Genomic DNA, 19,025 nt, shown 5'->3' on the forward strand with positions numbered 1-19,025 from the left:
GGAACACCACTCTGAGGGGCTGGGGACGGATGGAGACTGCCTCTGACTCACCTCTCAGCAGCCTGCTTGCTAATCTAGAAATTTATGCACCAGAGGCTGTTTGAGCGTGGGGTGGGGGGAGGGGAGATACCACATGCTTTGAGCTTGTATTGGATTCTCTTTTCATCTAATGGCTTTGCTACCAAAGGGCATCGAGGGAAAGAGTATAGCTACCATACATCAGGAAGACTCACACACGCCAAGTATCAGAATCGCCTGGGTTACACTCGGGACCTTCCAAACCAGCAGCCAACCTGGGGCTCTCCCGCGCCATACAGACGGTCACATTCTCCAAATGTTTCGTAAAATATTGTATTTCTTGCTTAAGATCATTTAAAATGAAGTTTTCAAGGCACCCCCGTATCTACCTAAGCACGGAGTCAAATGAGACCTGCATAAAAGTACTGATGCGATAAGCAAAATAGCATTTAAAGGACCCAACTTCTCCCCAAAACTAGAAAATCAGCATGCTCATTAAAGACTCTGCTTCCTTTAGCTTGTCACACTGAAGGTCAGAGGTTTTCCTATACTTCTGAGTTCTGAATAATTCTAAATCCTGATAAGCTCTTGGGTATTTATTTCAAAAGCAATAATATTTCATTTTTGTCCTGTAAAATAAATGCAACTTTACAGAATATGGTAAAAGTGAAGGATAGACAAAAGCACGTTAAATATTCAGCTACTATTTACAATTTCTCCCACAATTACATGTTAAAACATACTTTATTTTTTCAAGTTGCTGTTTAAATCTAGGCAAAAGTGCTTAAAAAAATCTTTCCCTATTTACAGTTAAAACCAGACCACACACATGCTCAGGACTGTCACAGCGACCTCCGCCAGTGCTCCTGGGCCCCTGCAGTGAACACCCAGCGGGCGGCTCTCGGCTCCTACACAAGGCACCTGGAAGCTCAGGAACTTGCCTTCAGCATCGTCATCTGATTGTTAAACTCGTTTTAGGAAGACCCACATCTGAATAAAACTGCTCCATAAACATCTGACGTTTATCTCAGGGCTCGGCGGTCATTCACTGAGTGGCCACGTCCCCCTCTGTGTGTCCTGATGAAGCCTCCCATTCACCACACATCCACACTGACATCATCGCTGCTAACGCCACAGGGAAAACACACACGCCAAGAAGAGTGACTTACTGTCCGCGAATGCTGCTTCCACCTGTCAGGCCCAAGCTCTCTCAACATGTTGTGAAAATTAAGCACCACATTCTTATTTCAAAGAACTGAACGAATGCACCAGAATTTTCGAATGCGTGTGTTGAAGTGGGTGAAGAGGGGAGGAAGGAGAGGAGAAAATGACCGAATAGAGAAATGGCACCAATTAGGGAGGAAAATCATAGCTACCAGCTGAAAACGTTTGACTCTTGTATTTTAAAATTGTTAAGTGTAGGCCCACCCCCCAAGTGATAGCATGGAGGGGGTGGGCTCGGGGTGGGGCATGCACCATTACCCAATGGGAAAATCCAGAAATAAGGAGAGATGCGTTAACTGCTGTTACACTGGTGTGCTGAGCTCCTGCAGGATGAGCCCTGCCCTTAAGTCAAGGAAATCCCAGCACAATACTACAGCACCAGGCTCTGCGCAGCGCTGCACACGTGGCAATGCTGGCTTTTCACAGCTTGGGTTCAGCTTCTTGTTTTTAAAGATACAGTAGCCCTTTTTCAGTATCAGCATGGACTTTGGGGCGTTTTAAAAATAACTGCCTATAAGACAAATTCCTTCAGCCCAGTATTACTCATTGGCTTGTTGACTTGGTGGAAAAAGGCTCCTGAGAGCCTCTCAACTCCAGCTCCATCACAAGGTGCTGCCTAGGGAACCATGACATCATGTGACTTGATAAATAACAGACAGAGAGGATTCAGTGTGGAGACTAGCAAGCTTGAAGCTGTCTTACTTCCAACCTGGTTTCTGGGGAAAACTACGTCAGCCGCTCAGGTGCCTGGCCTGGGGTGCACCTGCCCCCTCCCCACAACACCAAGCTGGTGCCTGGAAAAGGGACCCCAGATGTTTTTCTACAGATTCTTCCATCCTACCAGAGAGAACAGAAGCCATCCTGAGGGCACCCTCCCCCGAAGGGAGGCCGTGTCTGTCCAGAGGGATGGACTGGGTAGCTACAATCTGCACTTGGCTCATGAGGGGCAGGTGGCTGAGAGAACCTCGTCAGCTCCCAAGAAGGCCAGGCTCGCCGGGCCCAGCCAGACTGGGCAGGAATGAGCACTTCCGGCCTATCCTGACCATCCTTTACCATTACTATTGTCGCTTTTAAAAAATCCAATAAATACACATTTTTAAATGGAATTTAAAACTACTCCTTTGTGAAAGGACACTATAAACTTTCTTTCCATTATTGTCATATACAAGGATAGAGTTTTAAAAACAAGAGAAAATAAAAGTCCCCCCTAACAAGGGGGGTAAAAAGCCAATGTGGAGATATAAATATTAAATTCCCGAAAAAAATCACCCGACAGCCGTAGCTTCTTCTTCAAAGTGCTGGGGAAGTGGGGGAAGGGAGGGGCGGGTCAGTTCTGAGGTTTGGACCATAAATACATATATATGCGTATCTATATATATGTATATATAGATAAAAAGACTTCTGCACCCCCAACCCGCCCCCAGGTGTGAGGGCAAAAGCACCACAGAGGCAGCTCGGGCCGGGCCCGATGCTGAGGTACGCTGGCACCCTGGCACCTAGATCCAGCGGCTGTAGGGACCAGTGACCTTCGTGTAGGCGTAGGAGGACACGGTGACCGCTGAGTCTGTGGGCACAGCCAGCGCCTGCCGGGTAGGGACAATCCCCTTCTCCTTATGCTGGGGCTCGGTGACCACGGCACCCCCCCACTTGCGCTTCTTCCCATAGAGCTTGGCCTCCTGCTGGCCCAGGCCCAGCCGGGCAGCCTCCTCCTGCCGCTGTCGTGCCCTCTCTGCCAGCTGCTTCATCTTGGCCTCCCAGAGGGCCAGCCCGTGATTGGGCTGGTTGAGGTTCTTGTGCTGGTAGAAGACCAGCGAGATGCGGGTGGGGTGGCAGCGGTTGGGCTTCTTGAGGGGGGTGGTGGCGTGCAGTTCCCGTCGGGCGCACTCGATGAGGATGGAGCCATGGGCGGGGGCCACAGCCACGCCACCGATGTTCTCGTCCAGGAAGTTGTGTTCACTGTCAGACCACAGCTCCTCCTCTTCCTCCTCCATGCCGCCCTTCTCCTCCTTTACCACCCCCTTGTTGGGGGGGTCCTCAGCTGTCCCCTCTTCCAGGCTAAAGGGATCCCACAGCTTCTCCTCGGACTTCAGGGCCCCGAACAGCTTCTCACTGGAGCCCAGGGGCATGCCAAAGGACTGCCAGGCTTTGTCCAGCTGGCTTACCCCCGGGGTTGAAATCCGTCCCTCCTCCCCTTTCAGGGGGCTCCACAACTTGTCTTGGAATCCAGGACCACCTTTCAGAGCAGAGCTGAAATCCCCTGCCCCCACCCCCCATGGCTTCTCAGTCAGACTGGACCCGGCCAAGGCTGACGTGCTATTCCCAAACTTGCAGGGGCTCCATGGTTTGCCTCGCAGCCGTCCTCCAGGCTGGGAAGCCGGCTGCTGCCCCTCGCCAGGGAACAGCCCCCACTGGCCATCTGGGAAGGGGGAAGGAGTGAGGCAGCCAGCTCCAAAAGAACTGATCTTATCGGGGACAATGGCAGGGCTCTCCCCTGGAGGGAACACACCCCAGCTGCCACCCACACTGTTAGTCCTCTTGGGGGACATGCTTGGGCCTCCTGAGTACTGTCCCCATAGGTGATTGTGTCCCCCATTCTGAGATGCCTCGGGCAAAGGTGTTTTGCCCATCTTACCAGGGTCTCTGGTTATAGATTCAGCCTGGGCCAGTGGGTCTACTGGCTCTTGTTTGATGGGTCTGTTGTAGCAGTTGGAGCTCTGTGCAAAGGGAGAGGGGTCCCTGGATGCTGGGTGGATCTGGGGGGCCTTGGGAAGCAGATACTCCTTGGGGCCTGGATAAGCAGGCTGCTGGTGGTGAGGAGTGGGGTGGTGGGTGTCCGTGGGAACAGCCTGGCCAGGCAGCTCGGCAAACTCAGCACCACCGTAGGCCGGGCTCAGGCTGTTGTGCAGAGCATGGAGGTCTGGCTTCTTTTCGAAACTGCAGCTGCTGCCACTGTGCCCCCAGGTGCCAGGCCCCAGGAACTGAGAGGGGAAGACGGGGTTGCTGGATGGAAAGCTGTAGTAGCTGAATGACGGAAGAGCGTACTTGGAGTGGAAGCCATTGACGGAGGCCAGGCTGGGCTGTGCATAGTAGGAGTGGTAGGAGTACACGCTGTTCATGCTGTATGGGTCAGAAGGCCGGCAGCTGCCCAGCACCGAGTAGCTTTCCACCACCGTGTTGCTGCCATACTTGAAGGAGCTGAAGTGGTTTTGTGGCTCCACCTTGAGCGAGGGCTTCAGGCTCTGCTGGGACAATCCACCCTTCAGAGACAGGCCTGGGGAGAACAGGAGGCAAGGCAGAGGAGAAGCAGATAGAACCACAGCTGGCCAAGGCGTTGGGTAGGAGGACTGGGGATAGAATCTCCCCTCTCCCACAGAGGTTCCCTCGGCAGGTAAGGCTGGACTTGCTCTGGGTGCTGCTCATCACGGCCCCCCCAGACCTGCTGAGGCCCTGGGAGAAGTGGCTCCCAGAGCCCACAGCGCCCTCTGCATCACTCCCCGCCCCTCAAATATTCACACAAGTCTTCACTGAAGCACCTCCCCTCCTGCTGGCCACTGCAGGGACAAGGGCCAGGAGAAGGGAGAGCCGGCCCACTCTGCTGCCCCACTGCAGCCCACATGCCTGAAGCCATGGGGCCTCCACAGTCTCTCAGGGAGGGAGCGGGCAAGCTGCAGGGGAAACCCAGCTCCTCTTCGGGAAGACAAGCCCACCTCCTGCCTGGCTGCCCAGACATCTCCCACCAGGTTTGGTGTCCTGGGATCACTGTGACTGCCACCCGACTGACAAAGTTAAGAAAATGGGGTGGTCCAGGTGGCTGGGAGATGCCCCAGGACTGTACTGCCTGGAATGTGATCCTGAGGCATGAAGGGGGAGGTGAGGGAGCTGTCCAGGGCCACCACCCAACAAGCACCAATGCCACCCCCAGTGGATGCCCGCTCCACACACACCTGAGTCAGTGGAGATGCCAGCCAGCTCCAGGGCCTCCTGCTTGATCTTCTCTGGAGTGCTTAGCTTCTCCTTCTGAATCTTCTTCTTCTCAGCCGCTGCCCTCCTGGCCTCCAGCTGCCGCTGGCGGCAGGACTTGGCCGGTTCTGGCAGGCGCCGGACCTCGCGGGGGAAGGCGGTGAGCACCTGGATGGCCCCACTGCCCACCTTGGCGTTCTGGTTCTCCTCACTGCCGAACTCATCCGTGGTGGCCATCTTGTACAGGGGCAGCACGTGCAACTGCTCGTCCTCGGGGATCTTGCCCACGCAGCGATTGTCTTCCTTGGTCAGGGTGCAGACCTGCCCCAGCAGAGAGAGGGAGGGGCACAGAGTTGGGAGAGCCCAGCACTGGGAGGAGCGGCTGAGCATCCACCACTGGTGACACTGCCCCCACCGGCAGCCCCAGCACCAGCCATCCACTCAGCCCTAATGCTCCCTCTTACCTCCTGGAATGTCTAAAAAGCACCTCTTTCTTGGTTCCCAGAGTAACAGTACCACCAACATTGAGTCTGCTCTACAGCTTTCAAAGCGCGTCCATTCACACTATCTCATGTGATCTTAGTAAAGCTGAGAGGGGATGAGATGATTGGCCCAGGGTCACATGGCTGGCAGGGGGCCAGCTCAGGGCTGGGAGACTTGCACCGCCCTCCCTCCAGGCCAGCACAATCAGACCTCCCCCCACTGCCCTCTGTGCCCTGAACACTCGGCCTCCTTTCGCTCTTAAAATAGTTTTCCTTTTTATTCAAAACTGCTTGTGCTGGTTGCAGAAAACTCAGGCCAGCAAAAAGGAAATAAAAATTTCCTAATCCCTAATCCCTGTTTCCCTAATCCCACCACCCAGATGTAACCACTGTAAACACTTTCATATTATGCATGTGGTCCTATAACTTCATGTAAAAAATATAGTAAATATTCTCCCTCAGGATGATTTAAGAGCTGGTTCCATTGTATCAATGCGTTCATTTATTTACTCCTCCATTACCATTTAAACTTGCTTCCAATTTTTCCGTATCACAAATAATACCTTACCCTTTGGCCAAAAATTTTAAGATACTTAATTCCTTAGATGAAAGACTGTGGAGCAGAACTGCCACATGTTGCTAAACTACTCAAAATAATTATCATCAGCGTTTAACCCATATTGGCAGAATGGGTGTTTCAATATTCTTACACTTTTCCATAATTTTGCCAACAATTTCTTAAAAACTTTTTGCACATTATCAAAATGTGTTTCGCTGGTTTGCATTTCTCTGATTACTAACAAGGTTTGATTTTTTTCCTTCAAGTTTACTCTCGGCTTTTTTTCCTTTCATAATTAAGATTTTATGGGTTGTTTTGAGGGTAAGTACACAGGCATTTCAATGTGTATGAAATTCTTTCAACATTGATCGGTTGTCTCTTGTTTGTGCCCTGACTGGGATTGAACCTGCGACCTTTCAGTTTGCTCCAACCAATTGAGCCACGCTAGTCAGGGCTCAATTTATACACAATTCGATTTTTTTTAGATTTACTTATTTTTTTATTTATTTACTTATTTACACTTAGAGAGAGGGGAAGGGAGGCAGGGAGGGAGCCCTTTGTGTGAAATTGATACAGCTGTACATGCACACACATTCAAGTGTCTAAATGAACGGTCATTAAAATGCTAACATTGGCTATTTCTACGGGACTTCAGGCAACTTTTACTCTATTTATACTTTCTTACGTTATTTAAATGTTTTTACAACAAACAGTTGTTCAATTAGTAAAATATACTATTCATTTTGGAACAAGTTTCCTTCTTTTCTCTCCAAACTCTAGAAACTCTGAGACCCCAATAACCTCCCTGTGCTCCTTTCTCCTGGTGCTCTGTCCTCCTCCCCACCCCCCTCCTAACCCTGGAGGGCCCTCCCTTTCTATTTCAGCTGGAGACCCCACAATAGAGTATAGACAGGAGCCTGCCCCATCCTGCTTCTTGGCCTTGGACATGGAGAAGGAAGACAAGGTGGAGAAATGGAATCCTAGGGCTGGGCCATCACTCTCCATGGGGCCACAAGCTGCGCCAGATCTGGGGACCTTTTTTAGATGAATTCATGGGTGCCCCTGCCTCTTCCCCAGCTCCTCGGGAAGCCCTGTCTGCCCGAGACCTAGTTAAAGCGCAGAGAAGATAGCTGGCCTCCTCCCTTTGAGGGTGTCCCACGCAAGCCCAAACCCCTCCTCCTCTCCACTCACTCTCCTGTTGACTGCATGGAGCCTGGGGGCTCTCACCATGAACTAACTACATGCTCTCCCGTCCGGAGTTCATTTCTTCAGATTCTTTCTCTCCCCTGCCTATTCCACATCTCCACCCCAACATCTAGCAAGCATCTCAAAACAGAATTCTTTATTTTTTCACCCCAAACTGGTCTTCCTCCATTGTTCTGTATCTCAGTATTTCACACCAACACTCGCTCAGCTGCTATGCTACAGGCCTTGGAGCGGTCCTCCAGTCTGCTTTCTCATCCTGTATCCAGTCCCATCAGCAAATCCTCTCAGCCCTATCTTCAAAGTCACCCAAGATCTGTCTACTTACCCCTGACTCCCACCCTCATTCCTGCCCAGGCCCTGTCACCTCTGGCCTAGACAATGGTCCTAGCCTCCCACCCTTCCCTCTCCCCAACCCCACGCACTTTATTCTCCATCTGCAGGAACAAGAGACTGTGTCTAACTTTATAAATGAGATCTTACTCATTGCAGCGGAAGAGCCCCCCAGGGACTTCCCATCACACTTAGAGCACACCCCCTGGCCCTGCCAGGTCGCCTGGCTCCCTGCGCCCTGGTCCCTGCCTGCCCCTTTACCCGCAGCCCCCCTGTGCTGGTCCCTCTGCCTGGAGCACTCCACACCCACACAGTCGGCTCCTCACTCTCTCACTTTCCTCACGTCTCAGCTCTGGTGCCCCTCCACACAGAGCTCTTGCCACCTCTAAAATACCTCCCATCACTTCACCCTCGGCCCGCCTTCACCTTTTCCTCACAGCTTCCATCTCTCCAGACAGCAGACCAGATCACACACCCGGGAAGGACTCTGTGCACGTCATGCCCTGGCATCTAAAGCCGTACCCGGGCACAGCAAACATGTGCTCACTGAATGAACCGAGAGGGTGTTCGGATTTAAGTCGAGTGTTCACAGAGACCTGGAACCACACTTCAGATAACGGGCCTCCGTGCCCAAGGGACTGCTTTCCGCAGCATTCACTTAACCACGGACAACAAGGTGAGCCCGTGCACGGATCTGGTGAGGGCTTTATTTCCTTTTTTTAAAAAAGATTGTATTCATTTATTTTTTAGAGAGGGGAAGGGAGGGAGGAAGAGAGGGAGAGAAACAGCAATGTGTGGTTGCTTCTCACGCACCCTCTGCTGGGGGCCTGGCCCACAACCCAGGCATGTGTCCTGACTAGGAATCAAACCAGCGACCTTTTGATTCACAGGCCGGCACTCAATGCACTGAGCCACAGCCAGGCAGGTGAGGGTTTCCTCAGAAAGGTGGGCAGGAGCAGGCAGTCTGGCAGGACAGTCCCAGTGTCTGAGAATCTGTCTGTAGGTCCCTCCCTCCCCGAGCCCTTCTGTCCACACGGCCTAGTCAGCCCATCCCAGGGCGGTCCAGTGGGTGAGGCTGTTAACAGGACACAGGCTTCCTTACCACTGTGCAGCCGTTGTAGAGGTTATGCTGGTCCTTGTGGGCGTGGGCACAGAAGTCCATGCAGGCCGTGACCCCCGAGAAGGGCCGCCCTTCCTTTAGCCCCAGGCGGCAGTCGATCGCTATTTCCTCATTGGTCACCTGTGTGGATGACCAAGGAGAGCTGCTCAGGTGACCTGAGGTAAGTGGCCTTAATTGTGTACCTGGGTAGGGCAGGTCTTGGGGAAGGTGAGTTAAGGATCACGGTTGCCTTGCCTTTGGGCTGCGGGATGGAGGTTTTCTGGCCGACGCCCCTGCAGGAATCACTCCCTCCTGGGTTATCTCAAAGCCCCTGGCCTCCTCTGGAGGGGACCTTGATACGCCACTTGGACACATAAAAACGGTTCCCACTTTGAGGGCTCCACACCCTACGTTAGGGGTGCGCGGTACAAGTGCCAGGGGAGGTAAACTCAAGCCTCACCAGTGAAAACCAGACCAGAGGCAGTAGAGGGGGCTGAAGACCAGGGATGCAGGAGAGATGGACTGGGATGCTGTCAGTGTGGTGTGAAAAAGGGGTCTTGTAAAAGAACCACATCACTGCTCCGCCTCTGGCTGGGCCTTTCCAGTAAGGAGCACAGAGGAGGAGCTCACCCCCCTGTTCCCTGCCTTGGGGAGCCTGGGCAGAGATGGTGATGCTACGTGGGCAGAGGAAGGTCAGGACTCAGTACCTGGTTCTGGTAGGCCTGGGGGGCCAGCCGCTTGTACAGGGGAGCGACTTCGGTGGCCAGGTCCTGGAAACTCTTCCGGAGCACTTCTTCCTGTGGAGACAAGAGCAGTCGCATGTCCAGAGCAGCCCAACTTGCCAACTCTACCTGCTGGAAACCAGCCACCACTCTGGAACCACCACTGGGCTTCCCCCGGGGAGACAGGAGGCAAGGTGCTGTTACAGCGTCCTTCTGTGCGAGGTATGGAGTGCCACGTCTGTTTTAAAGTTGGAGACACAAGTGCACCAGGAAAAGCCATTGGTAGTCATCCCTGACTGCTAAGCTACCGTTCTTCCAGCCCAGTGCTGCCCAGACCACCTAAGAACAGCTCTTGCTTGTGAGTGCTCCACACCCTGGGATAGAGGGTGACACGGGAGCACGTGAAGGTGTGAGCGATGAGTGTGGACCCACCTTCCCATGTCAGAGACAGGGAAGCACTGGCTGAGGTGTGGTCAAGGTGCACACTAGAAGTTCCATAGCTGGCCGGGCCCAGAGCCTGTCCTGAGCCAGGTGCAAGATTTCAAAGCTCCATCCTCTCTACCTGGCACCATTGCTGTGTTAGTCACAAGCCACGTGTGCCTACTGAAATACACATGAATTTTAATGAAAATTAAATAAAATTAAAATTCACTCCCTCCACTGCACCAGCCACATTCAAATGCCCAATGGCTACATGCGGCTCCTGTGGCTCCTGTACTAGACAGCAGGGAACAACATCTCCATCATCACAGGATGCTCCAATGGACAAGGCCGCCCTGAGCGAAGCGGCAGCCCCCCCAGCTACATTCCAGGTGTCCACAGCCAGCCTCTGGCCCTCCAAGGGCAGTTAGTAGGGTTGCAGATGCTCCTAGTGGGCCTCGAAAGAGTTTCCAGAGAAGGCATGAAGAGTTTTCATGGAAGAAAGGAGAAAGAGGGAAGAAAAAAAGAACCAAGTTCATAGGATCAGCAAAGGCTGCCACCCACAATTGCACCTCCCTGGCTGCCGCTCCGATGCGGCCACCAGCGCCATGTGCCTGAAGCCAGCACAGCAGAAGGCGAGGCGTGTAAACTCTGGGGAGAAACAGGCCTCCTTAAACCATGAGCTTTAAACTGTGGCTTCACCATCACGGCCATATGGCCTTGGGCAAGCCACATCCTCACCTGGAAAGTTAGGAGTGATGTGCCTAGGGCAGGTCAGGAGGGTGTTGTGAAATTAACTGAGATACCTGTCAGGTGCTGGGCAGGGTACCCCGCACTTAGTAAGTGCCCAGGAAATAGTAGCTAATGGAACAAGGGAAGTATTTGTGAGAAATTAAACCAATGCATTTTCATTCCCGGTGACTCTGACCTCTTGGTGGCCCTGAGGCTCCTGCGTGCATTGAAGCAACAGTATTTGCTGCTTTCAGGGAAAGCGGATGCTGTCCAAAATAAAACTCCAGTGTCAAACCAGGCTATCAGACTAGCTCACACAATAGTCTAACAGCCAGGCCTTGAGGGGGAAAAGGGCTATAAATTAGAAAATGCTCCTTTTTACTTCTCAAAAGCAAAGCTGGACGTCTAAGCATAGAAGTTTATTTTTGGTGCAGAAAAATGTGCCCCAGGGAAGTCCCTGCAGGTGGAAAATGGGAAGCCCGTCTGGTTCGAGGAGCTTGGAGAGAGCTGAGACACAGTGGCTGGGGTCAAGATGCTGCCTGGAACCAAGCAAAGGGACCCGAACGGCCACCCTGCAGGAGCTCAGGCAGGAGAGAGGCAGGGAGGCTGGAGGGAAATGGCACAGAGCCAAGACAGGCCTGTGTCTTCTTTGCATTTGGAATGCCGAGTGGAGGCCACCTCTCAGGTGGCCTTCATCTCACAGCCTTCTGCACATGGGGAACAGGGGGAAGTAGCAGAGTGGGAGGTGTCCGGACCTGGTGCTCCTGCTGCTGCAGCCTGAGCACAGCCAGCAGTCCAGACCCACAGGCCTGTTGTCCCACTGTCCCTGGGTCGGGCAGGAGGCCTGGCCTTCAATAAAGAGACTGCAGAAGGAGGCCTCAGACCTAGAGGCCGCACCTTGTAGATGCCAGCCCAGTGCCCAGGGAGCAGGCCAGGCCCCTGGAAAGGAGAAGACAGGACAACTGCACAGAGGCATCCTCCCGGCTACCAGACAGGATGGGGGACCCCTCGGGAGGTCGGGCACTGGCCCAGAGAATGGGCCAAGGACCAGGGGCCCTCCTCCTGACACCTCCCAGACCCATAAAGAGGTCTCGGGAAGAATGAAGGAAAGAAATTACCCTTTAAAAGGATCAAATTCCAATGAGAAATTTGAATATTTACTTTAAGAGATGGTTTTAAACTGGAGGAGCCTAAGCACTTGTGATTGGAAAGCCTAATTTTCCACTAATTGCACCTGTCCATGCATTTCCCAGGTAACCTTATTTCATAGCAAGATAAGGTCAGTTAACAAAAATAAAGCCTCATTTTCCATACATCCGAGTTGTGGTGTGTTAACCCCACAAGACAATTAAAGACACGAGGCGTGGCAGGGTGAATGGGAGAGGCCTGCTGCTCCCTGTGAGCTCCTCACCTCTTTAGGGTTGTCCCCTGCGAGGCGGAACTTGCGAGGTGTCTTGCTCCGAGCGTATTTGCAGCCGTTGAAGTACATGCTCCAGGAACAACCAAAGGAGAAGGAGGCACCACAGGTGTTGGGGTCTTTGCCTTGGCAAGCGCAGGTCCGGCTGCAACACACACCATGTGTTAAGCATAGGTATATTTTTTTGTTCTAGAATCTTCCTCCTCCCTCAGAGGTAAGCCCTGCTAAGGCCTGACATCCACTGGACTCCCAGTGACTGGGACCACATCCTTCCCCATTCTAAATTCCTTCCTCAAACTTCCTTGGGCAGAGGGGCAGCTCTCTGCGGCCTGTTCTGTTCCCACTCCTGAGCCTGGAGGTCTGAGAGTCTGTCGTTGGGAGAAGCACATGGGTTGCTTGAGACAGGTGGGGAGAACCCAGTAAAAAAGCCAGGAAGGTTCATACTTTGCCTGAACTCTGATATCCTGACCAGCTCTAACACAGACCACACAGACAGGGGAGCCGCATGCACCACAGGGTTCGAACACGCCTGTGTGCCGACAGGCCTCTAAACAAATACTGACATTACAATTCAACCCCTAATAAAATCCAGAAACCACCCGAGTGCTCCTCACTGGGGGCAATGACAAACCACGACACATCCCCGCAGTGGAGTACTACTCGGCAGTGAAAAGGGACCGGCTGCTGACTGATACACACCCACAGGTCAAGTCTGGAAACTGTGATCGGGGACAGAAGACAGACTCAAAAGGCTACACTGTGTGGGTCCATTCATACAACATTCTTGAAAAGGCAAACCTGTGGGGCCAGGAAACGAGACTGGCGGCTGCTGGGGCGGGGGGCGGGCTGTCTGCAAAGGGGCACGAGGGAGGTTTTTGGATGATGGAACTGTTCTGTGCCTTGATTGTGATGGTCGTGGCTACATGACTGTAAACATTTGTCAAAACTCTGCCAACTGTGTCCCTCAAAGAATCAATTTTATTGTAAGGAAAAGTACCTTAATTTAAAAAATGGAATACAAAGAAAAACCTCTCAGGGCAGGTTTTGTGAATATCACTGATGCCCTGTATTAGTGGGGCACTTACGCACTTTTTCACACTTGTCACCACCATGAGACTCTCAGATTTGATCGGGGCACAACAGCAAAGCTGAGCCACGTGGACAGACCCTCCCCAGCCAGGACCAGAGCCCAGGTCGGGACCCATAGGAAGCATTCTTTCACCCCTGGCAAACAGGGCCCTGGATGGGACAAGCGCTTTCCCCAGAGTTGCCCAGAGTCTCTGCCTCTGCTGCCCAGGGCCCCGCCCACGTACTCATCATTGAGGCCACATCTCCGGCTGGTGGGGTTCCCATACTTCCGGAGGGTGTCGGTGAGCTCCTGATACAGGGTATCTCCGAGGCTGCGGGGGATGCCCTCCCAGGCCAGGATGAGGATGACGATCACGGCGTTCTGGCAGTGGTGGCCCGCCCGGTGCCGCACCAGGCACAGCAGCTTCTCCTCCAGTGTGTGCCTGCGGATTACCTGCAGGGATGGGGGGCGGGGCGGGCGCCGTTAACGACAGAGAGCCAGGCACCTGTGCTCCTCTGCACAGGATGCCGCACACGCCTCCCCGCTGCTGATCACACGGGGCGGGGGGGGGCAGCAGCTCTTTAGGGCAGTGTCCTGAGGGTGTCATGACCACGGAGGCTGACACCATTATAATTAGGGAATGAAAAACACAAAAGTTATGTTTTTTGGAAGGAAACAATCATTACAAAAGCTAAATTAATGATTTATGTAGACTTAGGGGTACAAATATAGAGATAAAATTGTAAGCCAAAATATATTAGGAGAGTTTTATGTCGTCCTAAAACATCGGGAGAGAAAATGCTGCACACCCGCATGTTTCTGGTCAAAAAACAAGGACCTCGGTGCTGTGGAAAACAGTTTTGGGCAGTTCCTCAAAGAGCCAGACATCCAATCACCACACGACTGGTCTATTCCACTCCGGGGGTATCGCCGAGGGATCTGAGAGCAGGGCCCCCAGCAGACACTGGAGCCCGTGTTCCAAGCAGCAGTGTGTGTGACAGTCACAGACAGCCAGCCCAGTGCCCGGCAGCTGATGAATGGGGCCACGACACGGCATGTCCGTACAACGGGACAGCAGTCGTCTTAGAAAGGAACGAAATTCCGACACATGCCACAGCACGGATGAACCCCGAGAACGCTGTGCTAAGTGAAAGAAGCCTGACACCGGAGGACGAATGTCGTGTGGTTCCCCTTCCATGAGGCACCTAGAGGAGGCGAATTCAGAGAGAGAGTAGAAGGGAGTTGCCAGGTGCGGGGCGGGGAGGGTGGGGAGTGCCGTTTGGTGGGCAGAGTGTCGGTGCGGGGCGATGACGAGCTGCGGGAGCAGACTGCGGGGACGGCTGCGTCACCGAGTGCATGCAGCTGGTGTCACTGAACTGTATCCATAGAAATGGTTAGAATGGCAAACCTTATGTTTTATCTATTTCGATACAACTTTTAAAATTTAATAATGTTAATATACCAAAACCCATTGAATTATACACTTTACACAGGTCACCGGTACGTGAGTTATATCTTGATCTGGCTGCTGACTCAAAAGCAAGGGCCTGGAGCCCCACACTCTCTGTGGGGCTCCAGGATCCTCAGGATCCGGCCATTCCCTCCCCCGGTTCTCCCCTCAGTCTTCACCCCTAAAACACTGTCCTGGCTCCCAAAACAGGAGGTCAAGGCACAGGGTCCAGGTAGTGGAGAAGGAGGGGCTGAGTCTCCCCAAAGGACCCCACGTAATTCCGTGACCAGCTAAGACGTAGGTGCGGAAAGACAGCGGAGCCTGGGAAGGACTCTGAGTGGCAGACTGAGGAGCAAGGACTCCAGGAGGGGTTCCCAGGACGGTAGCAGGGGGCTTACTTATGTAAAGAGCCTCATGCTACAGAATGGGGGGACAGATGGTTGGCAGAGGGGGAGCCTGGGAAACTGGACATCACACAAGCACGAAGTCCTGAACTAGGGCAGTGGGGAATAAAATAGGAACAGGAGTGAATTCCAGAGACATTTGGGAGAAGGGTGATTTTGGGACCACCTGAACACAGGAATGAGGGGCAGGGAACAGCCCTGAGTGATATCAACATTTTGTGATGTAGGAGCGAGCGTCGGTGCTGGTACTGGGAACAGCAGGCCCAGCAGAGGGGCCCGGAGGATAGCAGATGTCTGAGCTGGAGACAGACTTGGTCAGGAGTGTGTCAGTGTCAAAGGGGCATCTGGGCAGGCAACATAAATGAGGAAAATGGGCCAGATGTAGTAAGACTGGGGAATGGCGTGGACCATGGCAAAGTAAAAGCACTTGCATCTGCAAAAGGAGGAAGCAAAGCCTCCTCTTCATCAGCCACTGCTTATGGGAAATTCCAGCCCAATGTAGCTATCTCTAGCAATTTTGCAAGAAGAAAATAGAAGTCTAGATTATTACATGCAATCTCCTCTTGGAAAGATAGGAGCACCACATCCAATTTTTTTTATTGTGGTAAAATATACGTGCCATAAAATTAACCACTTCAGCTGTTTCTAAGTGTACAGGTCAAAGGGAGTAAGTACATTCGCACTGCTGCGCAGCCGTCGCCAGAGCTTGTCCATCTTCTGAAACAGAAACTCTGCCGCCATTGGACAGTAACTCTCCATTCTCCCCACCCACAGCCCGTGAGTCACTACCTTCTACCTTTCGCCCCACGAGTTCGACTATCCTGGGTCCCTCACATGAGCGGAACCATGCAACGTTTGTCCTCTTCTGACTGGCTGACTTCATCTAGCATGATGTCTTCAAGGTTCACCCCTGCTGTGGTGTGTGCCAGAACCTCCTCCTCACATGCTAAACAAAACATACCTCTGGGCCGTGAGTTCCTGCTTTGAGCCTTCATTAAATACAAAGGTGCACAGGCAGGGGGTAAATACCAGGTAAGGACAGGCAGGTGCACAGATGGGCACTGGCTGTCAAAGGTCAGTGACCACTGTCCCTCATTCCAAGTGAGCTGTGTGTGCGTTCACGCTGCCTTTGCGCCTTAGCCCATGCAACTCCCCTCACCAGAAATGCCTCTGCTCTCTCCTCGGCCCGTCTGACGTGGCCCTGTATTCGCAGCCCCACACATGTCCACATTCACTGGGAAGCCTGGCCTGACGCTCCCTCATCACCTGTGTCCCTGTCCCTCAATGCTACAGCACCAAGTCTGCCTCTCCAAGTTCAACCTCGATTGTTCACGCCTCTGCAATTTTATCTCGTGTGTCTCAACATCATCAGCAGCTGGAACACAGGGAGAGAGCTCTCCATTTTCCCTGCATGTCCCTCTCCCATGCGCCCAGCACAGTGCGGGGCTCACAGCCACCCGACAACCTTGCTGCCGCTCCTCATGCTACAGTGGTCCTAGAAGTCTCTTTGTGGACTGGAAGTGGAAGGGTCAGAAAACTCTGGGTGAAATTGGGGTCTGAGTCGCTGACATCTCCCTGCTGAGACACCCAGATTGCCTCGTAAGACACAGTGGCTCAGAAGCAAGGCTGTCCCTGACCCTGCCTAACCTAGCCCATTCCAGACAGGAGCCAGAGCCATCAGGAACTCTGGGCACACAGACCAGGCAGAGCAGTCTGTTTGCAGTTGGGCACAGTGGGGCCCAGACTTTGGTTAGATACCGTCTCCAGCCTCGAACGTGGGGACGGTGTGAGCTGAGTATAATGACTAGAGCAGTTCCGAGGCCAACCCAGGATGCCAGGGGCTGGCATTTAAGTTAAAAGGAAGTCAAACAGCTGAAACTGGGGGAAAAAGATTGTAACCATGCACCAGAGGCCAGTTCCAAGGTTTCCTGGAGAGAAACATGTCTAATTCCTCCCCACAGCCCAGCCCTGGAGGGTTAGGCACAGCCTGGGCTGCAGGGTCACGGCACTCACCCACTTGGCGATGGGGCAGCCGCGTGAGCTCTTCCCCTCCTTCCCGGTGTAGATGACCTTCTCGATCCGGATGGCCTTCCCCTTCTCTCCATACCTGGAGAGGGAGACAGAAGCACCCTTCGCTCAGAGGAACCCAAAGGAGAGCAACTTACAGTAAGAAGGCAAGCCTCAGTGGGTTTCTAGTTACTGTGGGGGCAACAGAGAAGAAAGAGAAAGGTGTAAATGTTTATTCTGTGCTAAGAGCTTCTGGGAACACAGTGGCCACTTCCAGGTTCCCACAGCCTCTGGTGCACCTGGTCCAGCTCTGGCCCAGGGAGAGGTCCAGCAGAATGTCCCTGATTATTGGCTCTGAGCCTCTAGAAAGGTAGGCTAACCAAGCATTTGTGTCTAGCCCTGTTAGCTGAGTCACCCTGAGGGCTAACTATAAATTCAATGAAACAAAGAAAATACAGAGAAAATAAATCCTTATTGCTCTCTTTCGACAACCCACAACTGGCAGGTGAACATGATGAGGACACCTGAGGCCAGGGAGCAGTGACCCTGCAAAGCACGAACTGGCTCCGAGATTCCCGCAAGACAGTAAACACACCTGTTCCCGCTCAGGCTTCTGCCCTGGCCCACCTACACGTTGCACACGCCCGGGTATCCTGAGAGCAGCTAATTAACCAAACAAAGCACCTTCAGAGGTGATGAGACTGCGGGCCCCAGAGCTGAAGGGGCCTGCTCCAGGCAGGCCACCTGACCACCTGGGGGTAAGGATGCCTGAAGTGCAGCCCGGGAGGTCAGACAGACTGGGCTGGGGTGACTTTCTCACTACGACTGTGGCCAAAGGACCGAACTTTTCCAAGCCTCAGGTTCCTCATCTGTAAAATGGAGATAAAAATGATTTTTTTCCTCCTAGGCTTGGAAAAAAGATCAAATGAGGTAATAATCCACATGGAGTGCATTATTTAAAGTGCTTTGAAGTTCTTGGCATGAGGGAAGAGTCCAGCAAACATTAATTATTCTTAATAATGTACACAGTCATCTTGCTGAAATTATTTTTTAATAGCTTCTTACTTTCAGGTACAGTATCATATTACCTGCAAATTGTGGTCATTTGCCACCTCCTCCTTTTTAACTCTTTGTGCCTCTACTCCCGTCTTTCATCTCCGTGCTGACCAGCACTGCCCAAGTGCTAGCGGGCACGTTGGCTTATTTCCCGACTTTACCGGAAATGCCCCCAACTGTTCATCACTGAGCATGAGGCCCACCGACTTTGGGATAGACAGAGGCTTCCTTACTTTGAAAGGATCTCCTGTTCTAAGGATTTTTAATGAAGAATTGATTATCTTTATTAACCATTGTCACCCCAATAAATGTACCGTATTTTTGGAGTATAAGACGCACCTAGGTTTTAGAGGAGGAAAATAGTAAAAAATGTCTGTTCCACCGCCACCCCTGTGCCCCACCCCCCCCCCAGCCCGGTGAGCCAGGTAAGCTTCATTCGGACTATAAGACGCACCCCCATTTTCCTCCAAAATTTGTGGGAGGGGGAAGTGCATCTTACAGTCTGAAAAATACAGTTTTATCAAAATGTTTTATCAAAAACATTTTTAGCTTTAAGGAGTGAGATAACGGAATGGTTTTTCTCATTTGGTCCATTAACATGGAATGCTATTTTAACAGACTTTCTAAATCAAACTATCCCTGGATGTCTGTAGGTCTCAGCATATTGTTTTAGTAGAGCATTTAATAGAGGGTAATGTTATCACAGCTATTACAGTCATACATGTTGCTAACACACATACACAGTTACACAAGTGCTCTATGTCGCTGCTCTCGACCCAAAATAACTCTGCGAATGCACCGAGATTCAGGAACAAGACACTCACTGCCGCACCAGTAACAGAAACATCAGGGACAGCGTGAGTGTCCAGC

At 52.4% G+C, this 19,025-nt stretch overlaps 1 protein-coding gene across 7 annotated transcripts in view; it reads right to left on the reverse strand.

Moving 5' to 3' along the window:
- Positions 1-929: 929 nt before the first annotated feature.
- Positions 930-19,025, reverse strand: part of TET3 (tet methylcytosine dioxygenase 3) — a 97,994-nt gene continuing 79,898 nt past the window's right edge. For all 7 annotated transcript variants that reach the window (XM_053923841.1, XM_053923840.2, XM_053923839.1 and 4 more), the window contains 7 exons: positions 17,106-17,199; positions 13,483-13,691; positions 12,164-12,314; positions 9,586-9,675; positions 8,882-9,019; positions 5,187-5,523; positions 930-4,513 (listed from right to left, as the gene is read on the reverse strand). In XM_053923841.1, the coding sequence (XP_053779816.1) occupies positions 2,739-4,513; positions 5,187-5,523; positions 8,882-9,019; positions 9,586-9,675; positions 12,164-12,314; positions 13,483-13,691; positions 17,106-17,199 (2,794 nt within the window). In that variant the 3' untranslated portion in view covers positions 930-2,738. The remainder of the gene's footprint in view (positions 4,514-5,186; positions 5,524-8,881; positions 9,020-9,585; positions 9,676-12,163; positions 12,315-13,482; positions 13,692-17,105; positions 17,200-19,025) is intronic.

Source organism: Desmodus rotundus, chromosome 5 (genome assembly GCF_022682495.2).
Source record: "Desmodus rotundus isolate HL8 chromosome 5, HLdesRot8A.1, whole genome shotgun sequence".
Taxonomy (NCBI): domain Eukaryota; kingdom Metazoa; phylum Chordata; class Mammalia; order Chiroptera; family Phyllostomidae; genus Desmodus; species Desmodus rotundus.